General features: G+C 42.5%; 1 protein-coding gene across 1 annotated transcript in view; it reads right to left on the minus strand.

Annotated features, from left to right (window-relative positions):
- Positions 1-18,792, minus strand: part of DISC1 (DISC1 scaffold protein) — a 339,029-nt gene that overhangs the window by 247,417 nt on the left and 72,820 nt on the right. Inside the window, 1 exon segment of the mRNA XM_024209411.3 lies at positions 6,595-6,742. Coding sequence (XP_024065179.3) covers positions 6,595-6,742 — 148 coding nt within the window.

The raw sequence follows: 18,792 nt of genomic DNA on the forward strand, positions 1-18,792 counted from the left end.
TTGGACTAGATGACCTCCTGAGGTCCCTTCCAACCCTGATATTCTATGATTCTCTCCTGGCTGAAGAACTGAAAAGGTTGAAAGCTGATATAAGCAGCACACAGGAGACAGGGTGGAATTTGAACATCATGAGCACAGCTCTGATTCATAGTGGGTCAGACTTTTCGATTGTTGGATGCCTGCAATACATCTGATAGGCACACTGGTGTTGCTCTGGTTTTGTCCCCAAGGACAAAATCTGTATTATTGACTTGGCAGGTTTATTCTCGACACCTGATAGCTGCTATTTTCAGTTTGAAGGTAGGACGTGTGGTATGCTCCACTTGAGGCAAGCCCTAATGCTGAAAAAGATGCTTTTATGCCATGTTAGATGACACTGTATCTAATACATCACCCCAAGTTCATATTGCCACCTTCGGAGATATGAACACAAGAACTGGCCATGACAGAATTAGATTTGAGGTGGTACTGGGACCACACAGCTTACTGGAAGAGAAATCGATAATGGTGTGTGTCTATTAGAATTTGCTTCTTACATATGGCCTATTTTTAACAGCTACCTGGTTTCAGCACAAGAATTGCCATATGTATACATTTAACTATCCATCGGGTGACAGGGTAACCTTGGATCACTTCTAGTTCAGAAATTCTTGACTAAACTCATCCGGGAGGTACATATATTTAGAAGTGCTAATCTTGCTCCAGAAACTGATCAATGACTCTTAATAGCAACAATGATGTTCCATTTAATAGAGTTCCACAGATGGATATCTATTGCATCAAAATGCTTCAATGGTGATAAGCTTCATGATGAAGTGATTGCTAATAGTTACCCTGTAGCGATTTCCAAAAAATATTCTACCATGGAGGAAGAGTAGATTTTATTTCGGGAGTCTATCACAGAGATTGCTGGAGAACAAATGGGATTAAGGAAAATGAAAAAGCAATGTTAGATTACAAATGATACCATCAAACAGAGAGAGAGAGAAAAAAGACACGTGGTGCAGGATGGATGCAATACAACATCAAAGTTAGTGAAGAGAGGAGGAAATGGGTAATAAAAAAAAGAAATGTTTTGAATGAGCAGTCAAGAGGGCCTGTTGGAATGATGCTTTTAGGTGCACCTGAATGCTTTTTTTGTTTCCTAAACATTAAGTAAAAATAAACACATTGGAAAAGAATCCCACATCACTGGAAAAGTCTAGCTCTAATATAAATATCAGCAAGAATGCAAGAACACAAAGTTCCATGACCATTATATACACGTACTTAGGCAAAAACAAAGTACAAGAAGCAACCATCTATGTGTAGTATTTTAAAGTGCTAGACCATTAATGTGTATGTGCCTTACACTGATTACAAATCATTACCTCCTCACCAGCCAAATTGTACAGGATTCCCAGAAGCTCTGAAGTGCTCTTGTTTTTGCTAAGTGACATTTCATACAGCTCTCAAAAGGGTGAAGATTTCTGACTGGCTGGTGAAGAACCTACAAACACGCCACTGTAACAAGGGTTATTCTTAAACTTGGAAATCATATTTCCTCTGAATATCCTGAACCTGCTCTTGTGTTACTATGAGTAACTTAAAGCTACTGCCAGCCAGGATTTTTTTTTTTTTTAAACAAAAAAAAAACTTACATCAGAAAATGTGAATTTGTCAAAACCTAACATTTTCACAGAAATATATTAATTCTGATGAAATTTTTGTGGAAAAAAGTTTTCTCTGATCCAGTGTGGAATTTCTCATCAAAACCAGATAGATCGATTGACCAACAGACCAACTAAGCCCAGAATAGCCAATAGCTTCGTGGTTAGGGCACTCACCTGGGATATGGGAGACCTAGGTTCTTTAACCTGGATCTCCCACATCCCTAACCAGCAAGCTATGGCTGTTCTGGGCTGAGTGTTTCTCTCTTGCTCCTCTTTCTCTCTCTTTTTTTTTCCCCCATGAAAAATTCAAAAGACCTTGATTTTATTCCACTGTGGAACAAAAACAAGTCTTAAAACTTCAACATTTTTCACAAAACAGATTTTTTTTCCAGCTAGCCCTATTTAAACTATTACTGTGCCTAAAAGATTTTTAAACACCTTCTTGCAGAGCCTGAGGAAGAGTACACTCTATCAGCAAAACAGAGAAAGTATATACAAAGTGCTGTCAAATGCAAAAGACCACAAATGAAAAAAAGGTGTTTAACAATAAAAGCAATAGCCAAGCTGAATCTGAAAAGACAGCAGAGACTCGTGTGCACAGAGACAAGAGTGAAAAGCAAGAACTAGGTCTGACCGTGGTTGGTACTGTTGCTCTCAGACCTGCACAAAAGACACTTCTAGGCCTTGGCTACACTTGCAGCTGTACAGCACTGTGAGTTAAACCTGTCTTCGTACAGCTGAGTAGGGAAAGCGCTGCAGTCTGTCCACATTGACAGCTGCCAGCGCACTGTCGTGGCCACATTTGCGGAAATTGCAGCGCCATTGGGAGCAGTGCATTATGGGCAGCTATACCACAGAGCACCTCTTCCCATTCTGGCGCCGTGGGTTGTGGGAAGGGGGTGTGGGTGTGGGGCATTCTGGGTCCTGTCCCAACGCCCCGTGATGCATCACTTCGCATCCCAGAAATCCCTTTGTTTCCGTCCACCTTTGGTGCCATCTTTCAACGGTTTCTGTGCAACGCGATCTGTCTGCAGGAAATGGAGTCCGAACTGCTGAGGCATATGCTGACGAGCCTCGCCAGCACGTCACGTTTGGCTGTCGAACTATTCCTTAAGATCCAAAGTGACAGTGAAAGTAAGGAGTCCGACGATGCTATCGAGCCGCGTAACGCGTACGACACGAAATTGCTTGTGGCAGTCACGGACATGCTCAGCACCGTGGAACGCTGCTTTTGGGCTCGAGAAACAAGCACCGAGTGGTGGAATCACATCGTCATGGAAGTCTGGGGTGATGAGCAGTGGCTGCAGAACTTTCGAATGAGAAAAGCCACTTTCATGGGACTGTGTGAGGAGCTCGCCCCCACCCTGCGGCGCAAGCACACGAGATTGAGAGCTGCCCGGCCAGTGGAGAAGCGGGTGGCTATTGCAATCTGGAAGCTGGCAACTCCAGACAGCTACCGGTTGGTCGCAAACCAGTTTGGAGTGGGAAAGTCGACCATTGGAATCGTGTTGATGCAAGTTTGCAGGGCCATTAATCGCATCCTAATCAGAAGAACCGTGACTCTGGGTAATGTGAAGGACATAGTGGATGGCTTTGCACAAATGGGGTTCCCTAACTGCAGAGGGGCGATAGATGGGATGCACATTCCTATTCTGGCACCACCCCACCTAGGATCCGAGTACGTTAATCGGAAGGGGTATTTCTCTATGGTTCTCCAGGTGCTTGTGGATCACAGTGGGCGATTCATTGACATTAACACAGGCTGGCCAGGAAAGGTGCATGACGCACGCATCTTTCGGAACACTTGGCTGTTCAGGAAGATACAGGCCGGGACTTTTTTCCCAGAGTGGAAGATCACAGTAGGGGAAGTTGAAATGCCCATTGTGAGCCTTGGAGATCCCGCTTACCCGTTAATGCCGTGGCTCATGAAACCCTACACAGGTAGCCTTGACAGTAGCAAGGAACGGTTCAACTACAGGCTGAGCCGGTGCCGAATGACTGTGGAGTGTGCCTTTGGCCGTTTAAAGGGCCGCTGGCGATCTCTGTATGGGAAGCTGGACTTGGCCGAACACAGCATCCCCGCGGTTATATCCACATTCTGTATCCTCCATAATATTTGTGAAGGGAAGGGTGAAAGCTTCACTCAGGCATGGACCTCCGAGATTGAATACCTGGAGGCTGAATTTGCACAGCCAGAGAGCAGGGTTATTACAGGGGCCCAGCGCGGGGCTGCAAGGGTTAGGGATGCCTTGAGGGAGCAATTTGAGGCTGAAAACCAGCAGTGATATCTGGTGCCCTGCACGGGAGTGAAGTGCAGTAGTTCCAATCTTTAGGAATCAGTGTTTGCTAAGCAGACTTGCAGTGCCTGTTTATTTCCTGGGCTAAGGAATCTTTTACTTTATGCAATAATAAAGAATGTTTTCAAAGCCAAAAAATCCATTTATTGAAAAGAACATTTATTTATTGAAAAGAAACAACTGCTTGGGAATCAGAAAGGGCAAGGGGGTGGAGTGGGGAACGGTACAATCATAGATTCGCGTATGTCCTGTCTGGTGTGCTGTGCAGTGAGTGCTGCACTTCAGGATAGTTATACTGCATGGTGATGGGGGTTGAGTGCACAGGGTAAGGGTTGTGGTTTTCAGGGCTGGATGGTGAAGATACTGGTGTTGGAGGCAGCTGGTGGCATGAAGAACCCGGAAGTTGGGGAAAGTGGGTTGGAGTAACAGTGGGGCACAAGAGTTTTGGGACAAGGGCTGTGGGGAGGGGGGGCGTTTGCGTTACTGCTCCTTCTGCATGGCTACGAGCTCCTGGATAGTGTCTGCTTGGCGCTCCAGGATGCTTATGAGCCGATCCGTGCTTTGCTGCCGGTGCTCCGTGCTTTGCTGCCGGTGCGCTGCGTTTTCCTGGCGGATCCTGCTTTCTCTCTCCCTCCAGTTCTGTACTTTTTCATTCTCTTTAATAGATTGCCGCATCACTTCTTGCAGCACGTCTTCTTTGGTTTTTCGCGGTCTCTTCCTGAGTCTTTGCAGTCTCTGAGCAAGCGATAAGAGGGACGGCTGAGGTCTCAAGGTTGTTGCAGCTGTATAGGCAAATGCAACATTTAACAGAGGCAGCATTGTTTATAGCAGACAGAGTAATGATTTCCCCCGCACTTAAGGAGGGCACACACAGGGTCTATCTACACAATAGCATAATTTTCCCGTCCCAAACAGAGCACACATAACCCACGGGAGCCTCAAAATGGTGAGTAAGGGGGACTGATTGTTTCAGGGCTGTACTGTCCTCTGGGTTTCTGTGCCTTGGGGAGAGCCAACAGCTGCAGGGGGCACCTACACTGAACACTGTCCCAACATTTTCCACAGCAGTTCGTCTTAGACGATATCTCGCTGCTGAGGGTGACCTGGGAAGCAAGGGAGGGTCTTCTACTGCAATGTGGCTTCTGCCCTGGCCCATATGCAGCTTGCCTGTGTGCAGCAATGATCCCCCCGCCCCTCGCGGGGACACGTTAGCCTGGCTGGGACAAGGACCACGGTGGCTCTCCCGATAAACCTGCGCAAGCGCATTGCACACGTTCTGGATGAGACATTTGAAGAGATTACCGAGGTCGATTACCGCGATGTGATAAACCACATCAATGCACTATTCCGCATCTAGGCATGCATGCCTAACCCTCCTCTCCCAAAGAGCCCGCACCGAAAAAATTCCTTCCAGAAAAAAAAACCGCTTACCGGGAACCTACTCTTCTGTTTGTCCTCCACCAAGTACCAGCTGCTGCGACTGGCTACCTTCCTCCTGGCTCGAGAAGAGCTCCTGGCTGCACGGCTCCAGGGATTCTGGGGCGTCTCCATCCGCCCCACCACCCTCACTCCCGTTTTCCTCCTCCTCCTCCCACCCCGGCTCTGAAGTGTCCACGGTGGTGCTCGGGGTGGAGGTGGGGTTAACCCCAAGTATCACATCCAGCTCTTTGTAGAACCGGCAGGTCGCGGGGGGAGCACCCGAGCAGCCGTTTGCGTCGCGGGCTTTGCGGTAGGCACTCCGCAGCTCCTTCACTTTAATCCTGCACTGCAGGGCGTCCCAGTCATGGTCCCTTTCCATCATGTCCTTTGATACCTTCCCGAAGGTATCGTAATTCCTATGGCTGGAGCGCAGCTGGGACTGGACAGCTTCCTCCCCCCAAACACTGTTGAGGTCCAGCAACTCGCCATTGCTCCATGCTGGGGCTCGCTTGGCGCGTGGAGGCATGGTCACCTGGAAAGATTCACTGATAGCACTCCACACCACGCCAGGCTGAGCAAACAGGAAGGGGATTTTTAAAATTCCCGGGGAATTTTAAGGGAGGGTCACATGGTTGGTTACCTGAGGCCAGGGCAGTAGAGTTTGAACTGATGACCAGAGTGGCTAGAACAGGTATTGTGGGATACTGCCGAATACTTCTGGAGGCCAGTCACAGCGCATTGGGCGGCCACACTGGCGCCGCTGCAGCGTGGCGGCGGCGCAATACTCGCTATTCCTCTCGGGGAAGTGGAGAACATGCAGCGCTGCAACCACGGAGATACAGCGCTGCAAATGCCTTGCCAGTGTGGACGGGGAGTGAGTTACAGCGCTGGGGGTGGTTTTACAGGGCTGTAACTCGCAAGTGTAGTCAAGGCCCTAGTCTTCAGCAGGGGAATAGAAAAACCCTCATGAACATTTTTTTTAAAATACTCAGGACATACAATTTAGAGGGTGCCCCCATCAGAAAACAAATCTCTTATAATTAATCAGTTTCCAATAATTCAAGTTGATAGTGTCTCTCGAAATACAAGAATAGTTTATAACAAATAATATTAAAATTAAAATTTTATATTAAATATTAAATATTAAAATCTAGCCATAACTTGTACACAGTACTTCAAGAAAAACAGAAATATAGTCCCATGTCATAAGGCTCCAGTGAACTTACCGATCTCCAGCCCAGTACAACGCTGCTTGAACTTGTGCACTGAATCTGTCCAAGAAGCTGATAATTGAAGGATGCCTGGAAGGAAGCTGAAATTTTAAAGAATTCTTCTCTCGCTCCAGTTCTTCTAGTTTTCTTCTAAATTTATCAGCTAAATACAAAAGTACAAAAAGTTGGTATTACTTAACAAATAAACAGGGTTACATTTTTCTTGAAAGAAAGAAAGTTGGATGGTCATCAAGGAAAGATAAATAACATACTTTATCAAAAAGGGAAGTGTTTGCTACAGTATTTTGCTCTAAATTACTCAGATTGGAACTGGATAACATCAGAGACATCTACAATGTCAAACTATTTAATTCTGTTGATATACAAAGCTAAGCCTGCAGGCCTCAATTGGGAAATTTAAATCAGTGAGCCTTGGAAGTTTTAGCCTATGATTTGCAACCATGCAGTATTCCTAGAGGAATTATTCTAAACTAGTCGACTTCTATGAAAATTCCTACCCTCTGCTGCTCCAGTTTTAACCAAATTTGTTAGAGTGGTAGTTGCATGTGTATAAGTCAGTCTGAATCTGTCCATACAGATGTAACATCTTAGTGTGCTCGTCCTTAGGAGCACCTTTAGTGAACTTTGATTTCTCTTGCATTGCAGAGATGACCAAGGACCTTGGATTTGGGTGGGCATAAAAGTGCTTGAAGCCTTTCGGCATCACCTGACACTATTTTTCCACAGAGTTGGAGGTGGGAGGAAGAGTGGCCGGGGTTCATTATAGCACTCTGGCTGGTTCTAAGATTCCTTCATTGATAGGGAGAGTGATTCTGGCCAGCATCGTGGCGCTCAGGATGTCAAAGGGTTTGAGAGACTTTTCCTGTATAAATATAGTCTCAATATACAGGGAATCAAGCCCAAATTGATGGTGATTGCTGTAACAAAAGCTCTGGCACAAAAGTGCTGGTAGAAAATTGACCATTATTTTCTGGCCTCACTCACATGAGATGGATCAGGGCTATAAAAAATTATACTACCTGCCGTATAATAGGGTATCCACTGACTACAATGGCTTCTGTTCAAATGGTCGGGATTACTTTTCTTTATATGCTGCTTATTGAAGTGGAGGACAGCAACCAACTGGCACACAGTTCAATGCAGATATTATGGGGAAGGGAAGTTTTGGGCAAAGACATCATGGCTAACTCTTACTAGTGCCATGGGACCTGTAATGATCACACAGCACACAAGATCTTGATTATTTAAGGACTCCTCTGAAAGACTCACCTTCATGGTGCTCATTTTATCTAACTCAGCAGGATGAAGGGCTCTGTGGGCCAGATGAGATTCCTAACCTAATACTTAGGCCCAATAAGCCACTAACAATTGCATTTTATGTGGCATTTCAGTATCAAACTTTACTATACTGCATATCACTGTTAAAATTAATCTAGCCATAAAAATGGGACCAGATTGTGACTGGCCCTTACACAGGAGTGCAGGACTCACAGAGAAACCCTCCTGCTCACAGATCACTCAGTATTGCTCTCCCTGTGATGAAGTGCCCTCCCCACGCACCTCTGGGGTGCACAATACCCCAAAGAGGGCACTGAGGGGAGAGGTTGGGGTCATGGCCATGCCAATCTGCCCAACAGCCCATAAAGTGGGCATGGCACCCAATTGGGAGGGTTGTACTGTATCCTTCAAAGGGGGATAGCAGCAGGAGACACTCTCTGTGAACTTCCTGAGGTAGAATTGCTCCTAGTGCTTGCCTAGTGTAGGACAATCGCCACACTGACTACAAAAAGACACTGTGCCCAAATGGCACAACTAGGCCCTGTCACATTCCAGGGTGCAATCCAGACCAGTGAGGGGTTGTGTCACTGCCTGCTCAGCAACTCTGGGTGCCACACAATACTTTGCTGTTCTAACTCCCAACGTGAGCCGCTCACAAACAGCCTCCCAGCATGCAGATCACACTTCTGAGGGTCTGTGTATAGCTGCAGCCTTGGTCCAGCAGCTCTGACTCCAGCAGCCTGTCAGCCACACATAAGTCACATTCTGGCTTTCACCAGCCTTGGTTACTGCTTGCACAGTGACCCCAACACACTCCCAGTCCCAAATTTTCCCAAAATGTGTTCTGCACTGTCCATCCCTCTCCTGGATTGTTCAGATATAGGTCCATTGCCCCTGTAAAGAATCAATATTCAACAGTTTGCTACCTTAACTGGATTTACCGAACATTTCAGTTTAAACAAAACACTGAATTGGTTTAGATTAAAGATAAAACAAGATTATTAACAAAAGAAGGTAGGATTTTAAGTGAATTCAAGTATAAGAGATAAAGTTAAAAATGGTTACAAGCAAATAAAAGTGAAAACACACATCTAAAAGTCTAAAACTTAACCTAGCAAGTTTTGATTCAAGGCTTTGTTGAAGATGGCCTGTCTCACCCACAATCTTCCAACAAGATGGTGACTGACCCTTTCCTTGGTTAGGATCTCTCCCAGAGGCCCAAAGGCGTCGATGCCTTTGTCTTCTTAGAGTTAACTTGGGGTTCTCTGCCCCTTTCTTTTATAATCCAGTGAACCTCTGAAGTGGAGTTACCCTTCAAAATAAAGTTTATTCATGCAGTAAAGGCAGCGACATGGAGTCTGGCGGTGAAGGAGGCTCCATGCTCTTTCTTCCCCCACTTGTGTTTGCTGAAATCCAAATTGTTCTGTTTCCTGCCATTCCTGCTGTTCTATATACTACTTATACATAAATTGAGATGAACACATATTCCTTGATTTAGGATAGGCCTGTCTAACAACTTTTGCCTAGGCAGGGCTGTCTGGTTTTGAACATGTGCTAACAACATCATAGAATCATAGGACTGGAAGGGACCTCAAGAGGTCATTTAATCCAATCCCCTGCACTTATGGCAGGACTAAGTATTATCTAGACCATCCCTAACAGGTGTTTGTCTAACCTGCTCTTAAAAGTCTCCAATAATGGAGATTCCACAACCTCCCTAGGCAATTTATTCCAGTGCTTAATCACCTTGACAGTTAGGAAGTTTTTCCTAATATCCAACCTAAACGTCCCTTGCTGCAATTTAAACCCGTTGCTTCTTGTCCTAGCATCAGAGGTTAAAAACCCCAACTTTTTTCAAGTCTTCCCTCATAGGTCATGTTTTCTAGACCTTTAATCATTTTTGATGCTCTTCTCTGGACTTTCTCCAATTTGTCCACATCTTTCCTGAAATGTGGCACCCAGAACTGGACACAATGCTCCAATTGAGGCCTAATCAGCGTGGAGTAGAGCAGAAGAATTACTTCTCATATCTTGCTTACAGCACTCCTGCTAATGCAAAAAAAGTGAACATCATGTAACAGTGTTACACTGTTGACTCATTTAACTTGTGGTCCACTATGACCTCCAGATTCCTTTCCGTAGTACTCCTTCCTAGGCAGTCATTTCCCATTTTGTATGTGTGCACTGATTGTTCCTTCCTAAATGGAGTACTTTGCATTTGTCCTTATTGAATTTCATCCTATTTACTTCAGACCATTTCTCCAGTTTGTCCAGATCATTTTTCATTATAATCCTATCCTCCAAAGCACTTGCGACCCCTCCCAGCTTGGTATTATCCGCAAACTTTGTAAGTGTACTCTCTATGCCATTATCTAAATCATTGAAGATATTGAACAGGACCCAGAACTGATCCCTGTGGGACCCCACTTGTTATGTCCTTCCAGCATGACTGTGAACCACTGATAACTACTCTCTGGGAACGGTTTTCCAACCAGTTTATGCACCCACCTTATAGTAGCTCCATCTAGGTTGCATTTCCCTAGTTTGTTTATGAGAAGGTCATACGAGACAGTATCAAAAGCTTTACTAAAGTCAAGATATACCACGTCTACTACTTTCCCCCTATCCACAAGGCTTGTTACCCTGTCAAAGAAAGCTATCAGGTTGGTTTAACATGATTTGTTCTTGACAAATCAATGCTGACTGTTACTTTTAACTTATCTTCTAGATGTTTGCAGATCGATAGCTTAATTATTTGCTCCATTATCTTTCCGGGTACAGAAGTTAAGCTGACGGGTCTGTAATTCCCCAGGTCGTCCTTATTTCCCTTTTTATAGATTGGCACTATATTTGCCCTTTTCCAGTCTTCTGGAATCTCTCCCATACAGGGGATATTCATATCTTTACATATAATGTCACTACATACATTTCACTATGACATTATTGACTAGTGAGTTATTAGTTTTCAAATGATACCATACAATGCATATTTTGTACAAAGATCATTACAATGGTGTGCAGGGCATGAATGCTTAGTGTCACAGGCCCCAAATGATTACTTATGGTTTTTGTTCAGTGCTTGGCATCCTATGTCTTTTCAAATGTGCATGAAAAAATGAGACCATTTTAGTAAGTAAGTATGACAGGGTACAGAGACACTACCATGGCAAATAAGGAGTTAACAACTCAGGCTTACACAGGTGCTTCAGGAGGGGGGGTATAAAAACCAACTGTTTTAGGAACAGGCAAGGAGAGGCTATTGTCTAACCTAGAGTTATGGGTTAGAAACCTTGAACTGATCAAGAAAAACATTGTTACATTCCGATGCTTTAACTGTTGTTCCGTAACATGACTGGCTAACCCTGTGTTTTTGTGTTGAGTTGTTTCACCAGCTTACACTTACCTTCTTAGACCTCAGGATGTCATAGAGGTTATTTTTGGAAGAAATACAGATGAAGGAATTCAAAGGTCAATTTATTATCTCTCTGTCTCATTAATTCTCAGATGTACTATGTTTCATACTTGCAAGTGTACATGGCATTCAATTAATTTCTACTACCAGACATTTCAAAATACTTTGTTCTGATGGTGTTTTATAAAAATGTTGCTGGCCTCATCTGCTACTCCTCTCTCAAAACCAAACAATCTTTTATCCTTTCTGTGTTAGTCACTATAATCCTGCAGTCTTCTCTAATCAACCTTTTAAAGGAACTTTTTTTTTTAACCACCAGCCTATCCATCAGTTTATTAAGCAGCAAAATACAAACAGCAAAAATACATCTTTTCTTAGGAAATGTAACTATATGCAATGTACATAGCAGCCAAGTACTATGTTTAGTTATTAACTGTAATTGTTTATACTGAGCATAAGTTTCCTTCCTGCAGTGATGCAAGCCAAAAATAAAGCAAATAGTTTAACTGATGGCTGGTTAAAAGCAATTGCTACCTTATATTTTATATACGGATGCTTTGAAATTGCATCTTAAGTACTTCAAAGTTGCTTCATTTAAAAACAGAAGTAAATGAACTGTTTATATTGTGATCACACTAGGTAATCAATTGAGAAATTGTTTAGATCTGGAAAGCAAGCTACAGGTTATAATGACCATTATTTTGGTGCAGAATCTGTTAGTGTTTGGGAAACAGAGGCATTATCTCTGACCTTTATTTGGGATTGATTTATTTCAATATTTTATTTATTTAAATGTTTGAGCCTTCACCTTAACTCCCCAATTCATCAACAAGCTCTGGAATTCACTGAGGGTCTTGCTGGTATTGCAATAATAAGCTGAAAATTATAAAACAAAGCTGGGGAGGGGAAATGATTCCTTTACAGTACAACCATGAAGTTATGCTCTGCCATCTGCTTCACAGACACCATCATCACCAAGGATAGAAAGTTCGCTGGCACCAAACTGAGGCCCTGCATGTCAGAACGAATCATTTCTAGACCTCATTAGAGGATAAATTGGACAGTCTTTGTGCAAAACAGGGCATAAGATAATCAAAGTGGAAAGTCATCTGTCCTCAGCTAAGACTTTGCTAAACTCACCTGCCTCAATTTGCCTTATCACTTACACTGGTGAGAATTGGGGGGGGGGGGAGGATCAATTAAATCCAGTGGTGTTATATTGTTGCCATGATACCTGGTATCTTAAAGCTCCAGTCTTGAAGCCACATGATTATACAGAAATCCCAACTTTCATTTTAAAAATAGCACGTTTCTAGTCCTCAAGGTTGCAGAGAAAAGCTTAAAAACATACCCCAAATGCTGAAAAACCAGAAGGCAGACAAAAATAACCCCAAATTTATCATTTTCTAAAATGTCATGATTTTTAAGCCAATCACATGATATTTTGGTGCCTGATTCATGATTTTTGTGCACTTGAGGTTGGCAATACTATATTTAAAACAAGTAAGTAAAGAAGAATCAAACCCACTAAGTACCTACTTTTCTGAATTCAAAGCCTGTATAAGTCTAATGATTAAATACCATTCTCTTCTCCATGCTTTCAATGTATCTCAAACATGACAGGAAAACTAATGTTTTGTTTTCAATACTGCTGGATTTCTGACTATGAAGACGATATCAAATCCTATGGATTTTGAGAACAAGAGGACTGCAACTTTGCTGGCTCTTGATGTGACTGAAAATGTCCCTTTCACCCAATGGCATTTAAAACTCCTATCAATAGGAACCTGGAAAACAATAATCTTGTGGCCGCATGCTCTAACTTGTTACATTTTCTAGTTCCCAAAAAACAGAGTTGGTGAGGCATAGCATTGCAGTCAAGTGCCATAGATTGGGAAATTGAGATACTGGCTCTTGAGCATCTTAAAGATACTGAAGCAACTGCCTCAGAATTCAGCTGAAAGTAGTAGGGCCAAAATGTGTACATTGTTTCATAATCATTCGTTCTGTGTACACTTTCTTATAGTAGTTTTATGTTAGAACAAAGAATTGACCTTTTATTGTCACATCAACCTATGGATTTTGTGCGGTTTAAAATTAAAGGAACAATAAACTGAGATGGGATGGAATCATTTTAACGCAATTGCCCTCAACAAATGCTACAATAAAATCTTAAGAAGGATTAGGGAAAAAGCCTTTAGCCCTGAGTGCTTTACATCAATCACCACCAAAATAATGTAAATTTTGTTTAAAGTATTCCAGACCCAATCCTTGGCTCCAGCCAAATAAATAAATATATGGAGATATACCTATCTCATAGAACTGGAAGGGACCCTGAAAGGTTATCGAGTCCAGCCCCCTGCCTTCACTAGCAGGACCAAGTATGTACTGACATGCATACAATGCTGTGCAACACTTTGCTATGATGATCCTCCCACAGCTGGCTACACTATCCCTAAAGGCGTGGGGTAAATGTGCCACAGGCTCAGGCAACAAACTGAGATCTAAATATTCTCCCTAAAAATAAATGATCGGTTCCATTAACAAAGACAGCCAGACAACCATAACAAGCTTCTCCAAAACACTCACAATCAAGCAAAATATTCTATATAAGAGGATCAAACTCCTTTTCCCCCCCAGATCTGCACCCAATCCAACACCAACAGAGGGAAGAACCAACAGTGAGGTGGCTTTCATTAAAGAGTATATCTTGCATGAGTGTTATTTCCTGTGCAATTGAGAGTCTTTGTTGATGACTAGCATAAAGACTCTGTGCTTGGGCCACTGCAGATAGACAAAGGAAGTACTGTTTGAGGATTCTTTGTGGTATTAGGCTGGTCAGATGGATCATTTCCAGATGAGCTTCAGACATTATAATGCTGGACCGAACACAAGCTCCTCTTTTTTTGAGAATGATGGCATTATTGTGCCTTTATTACTGATGACACTGACGAACACAGGTAGTATTGATTATCCTTTAAAATTGGCAGGGGTTCACATTGGTGGACAGTCTGAAGCAGCTACAAGCAACACAGCTGACAAAGGTATTTTTAGAGCCTTGAAAGTAACCATTTTTCTCATTCATTTAATGAGACCCCTGAACCAGTCATTTAGGGATGCACGAATGTGTGGAAACTCAAGTGGGTTCGTTTTCCTATTTCCTGCCCTACTGAAGTCAATGCTGAAAGACAGGGATTAAAAAAAACTCAACTTCAGTCTCTCTCTATCCTTTACAGCAGGAATCCTGCCACCATCTCTGCTCCTGCCCTTGCTATCACCCCCTCACTCACCACACAGTTCCCTTCACTCTAAGGGTATGTCTACACTGCAACAAAACATCCGTGGCTGGCCTATGTCACCTGACTCAGGCACGGGGAGCTTGGGCTGCGGGGCTGTTTAACTGCAGTGTGGACACTCAGGCTCACGCTGGAGCCCAGGCTCTAGGACCCTGCGAGGTGGGAGGGTCTCAGAGCGCGGGCTGCAGCCTGAGCCCAAACATCTACACTGCGATTAAACAGTCCTGCGAGCCCAAGCCAGCTGGCACAGGCCAGCTGCAGGTGTCTAATTGCAGTGTAGACATACCCGAAGAGAGCAGACAGCCTCAGACTCACAGCATCCCTTTGTTCAGCTTCCAGACAACCCATGCTGATAAACCACTGCCCTATATTTCTATCTAGGTACTTACATAGCCCTCATCAGCATAATATCTGAGCACATCACCATCATGGGAGTTATTCTCACAACACCCCTATGAGGCAGAAAAGTATTAGCTCCATTTTACAGATGGAAAACTGAGACAAGGTAGAGTAAGTGACTTGCCCAAAGTCACATAGGATGCTTATGGCCAAACCAGAATCTGAATTCAAATCTCCTGAATCCCTGTCTACTGCCCTATCCACCAGAGTATCCAGACACCATGAGGATGGTTTGGTTCCAATATCTCCTCAAGTTCCAGCTCTTTCCTTTCCTACAATATTAGCTGCATGCCACCTTTCCCTGTCTCTTTCCTGTCTGATAGGGAGACTGCGATGCAGTAACAGGGGAAAGAAGAAAACATTAGGCATACAGACAAGAAAACATGAATAGTTTACACCCGAAGAGAAATGGAGATGCGGGTCTGAAATTATTCCTATTAAGGCTCCCAACCCAGATCCTTCTCTTCCCAACCGCCAGGGATCCTTTCCTCCTACCCGCACACCCTAGTAACAATCCAGAAAACTAGCAAGTCCTTAAAGTGTGTAACACTAGAATTTCCTAAGAGTATAGAATGTAAGTTTTATAGCAGATTTACTTAAGAGTCTGACAGCATAAATAAACCCATTCTTGGAGTTTAATATTTCAGTTGTTCTAAATCGTATGAAAAAATGAAATATGACATGGTGGCAGTTATGGATTTTTTCCTTTTACATTTAAATTGAATCTGCTAGTTTTCATTTAAACTTTCAACAAAAGTAAAATTCTCAATGTTTCAGATACTCTTTTGTTAATGACTTGGACAAGCTTACTGTAGCTTATGTTTTAAATCTGGAATATTGCACAGGACATCAAACCTTTCACCTGGAGGGTGCTGGTTCAGTCCCAGGTCAGGCGAGCAGCTTCTGGCCCCCTCCCTCTGCCTCAGCTGATGTTCACACCCATCTGGCCGGTGCTCTGTCAGCGACAGAGTCGTGGATGATCTGGCCTAGTGGTGAGAGCAAGGGTCTGGCCTGGTGGTGGAGCTAGTCCAGCTCTATCAGGATCAGCTGTGCTCATTTGGTTGCCAAAAGAATGGCTCTGGTGCAGGGTAAGCCCCGGACATGTCCCTACATCACAGAAGTCCACACCACCAAAGCCATCACATAACCCCCATTCAGTCTGTGACTTCACGTTAGGGCTGTTATAGTGCTTGAGAAGTTCATACTTGGTGAAATCTAAGGAGAGAACTCACAACCAGTTTGGGGTTTATGCCCTGCTTCTTAACAGTCTGCCCTGAGGTTGGTACTCATGCTCTTAAGCCACTCCAGACAGCCTGACAGAGATAACAATGGGTTAAGCTGAAAGGACAATGATTGTGCTGGCGGGGACTGTTACTCGTGGCTTTCCTCAAGGATCGGTCTTGGGACTGATCTTATTTAATATTTTCATTGATAATCTTGGCACAAAAAGTAGAAGTGTGCTAATGAAATTGACTGATCACACAAAGTTGAAAGGCATCGTCAGTATATAGGAGTACTGGATGGGATTCTATGATGGGGATGCTTGCGATAGCCAGTAACTGGGCTTGATGACCCAGGAGGTCCCTTCCAGTCCTATAAAAATAATATAATACTGTACTGAGTGTATCTATTCCCGTTCTTCATTGATTCATACAGTATCTGAAACTTCTTGTACATGTAAGGTGCCACAAAACACAAAATGGTTTTAAATGTGTCAAGTTTTTGGAATGATCAGCCCTGTATTAATCTACTGTATATACAGAATAAATCATGCCCTGTTTGCTTTTCATACTTTTTGTCGGTATCTCATTTCCAATTAAAGTGATGTGATGTTTGAACTTCCCATATGACTTTACAGTAAGGATAGTCTAGACTAAGATGCCATTGAAAGATACTTCAGCGTAAAAACAAGCAGGTGTATTTTATTTGATATCCACATTATTTTGTAAGCAGTGTTGACAGTGTCATTACATATTATTTTTACTACATTAACTCCTACAGAAATAAAGATAAACATGCCCTATAGATTCCAGTAGGAATTTTCATTAAAAGAAGAAAATATATACAGCACTATCATGTAGAAAGAATCTATATTATGCTTTATGTATTATACAGCTAAATTATACTCTTAAAGAGATTCCTACAAACAAGGAAGGCAGCAGAAAGCAATACAGATCCTTACCTGCCTATAGTTCAGATCTCTCTATGTGGATCTGGTTAGAGAAAAACTGTAGGAGAGATTTCCAAATCCATATTGTTCAAATACGAGGTCAGGAGGCAACTATCTGTTAGTTTCATATTGAGGGGGACTGAACAAAAATCCCACACACATTGACAAAAATCTCTAAGCCAAAATCTCCCTTTCCTCATCACCTTGAGAAAAGGTGCAAATCGTCAATGGGAAACTGGAGATGACTATAATTAATCAATGACAGTGAAATATGATGGACTTTCCACACAGAGTTGCATAATATGCCATGATGATTGTTTTCAAAAAGCAAGTTTTGAGCACTAAGGAATAAATAAAAGGAATTTGTCTGGGTTTTTAATTCAGGAATTTTATGATTATGGAGTCAATCAGATATATTGTCCTATACTCTATTTAGCCATGTATAGGTTCTTTGTTCCCCCGTCAAACAAAGAACAGACTCCTTAGTTATTTCTAACTTGAGTATACACAGAATACCATCCTTAACTAGACTGTCTGAAACACATTTATTTTTGTGATGGAAGTCCAAGAATATAATAGATAACATGAAGGAGTGATCCACAATGGATTATCCCTGTAATTTAAAATATGCCATGCTATGAAAAAGCACAGCAAAAAAGCACAAATTCCAGTCTAAGAAACATCAATGAACAGGTGCAGATAAAGTCACCTATCAAAAGTGCCAAAATTGAAATCTGACAGAGGATTAAGTAGACTTTTTTAAATTTATATTCTGAAATGCCCCTCTCGACTATTCTATGTGGAGGAAACAAGTCACCAATTGAAGACAAGTCACCAGTTGAACATCAGGATCACTTGAAAACACAGATCAATTAGAAGGCATGATCTTTTCTCTTCTGTGGCAAGAGAAACTGTGATAACAGAAGTCATTCTCTCTACAATTCTACATTGTAGCCTACCGTTTATGGTTATTGAACAAAGAGAACAGTTTACAAACATTTGAAATTTGTTTACAAACTATTCAGAGAAATTTGGATCAATTCACAAAGAGCTACATTTATTCACAACAAATAATTTGACTAGATTTAATAACCTGAAATATTACTGTATAACCATATATCATATATGGTTATACAGTAGTATGGTCATCATATATCTCTTATGCTAGATGATCCATCAAGTGATTCTTACTTTGTAAGTAGCTAAAGAATTTTGCAACAGATTGCAAGTAAGTCTTTGCTAACCTGTGTCATAGTGGAACTGAAAATCAGGTGTCCAAAATACTTTTTACTTCCCTGACATGCATATGACATGCCATCATGTGCTTCCACACTGTTCATATTTTGGATAAATAGTTTCTGTTCCATTGTTCCGAACTAGGCAAACAGCTCCCTGTAACTAGCAAAGAAACAGAAAGGAGCAGGAGTTCTGTCCCCAAACTACCATAGTCTTTTAATGGATTTAAAATCTTCCAGAGAGAGACTCATATCCATTATGTTCTTGAATATTAATGTTTGCTCTGGGACTTTTACATAAGCAGATATACACTGTGTGAAAATATATGAAAACCCAGACATCTCCCTAAACTGGTGGCTCTGCACTCAAAGTGGCTGCTGCAAATCTGATATTCTACCTAA

The sequence above is a fragment of the Terrapene carolina genome, unplaced genomic scaffold (genome assembly GCF_002925995.2).
Source record: "Terrapene carolina triunguis isolate 2854851 unplaced genomic scaffold, T_m_triunguis-2.0 Scaffold85, whole genome shotgun sequence".
Lineage (NCBI taxonomy): Eukaryota > Metazoa > Chordata > Testudines > Emydidae > Terrapene > Terrapene triunguis.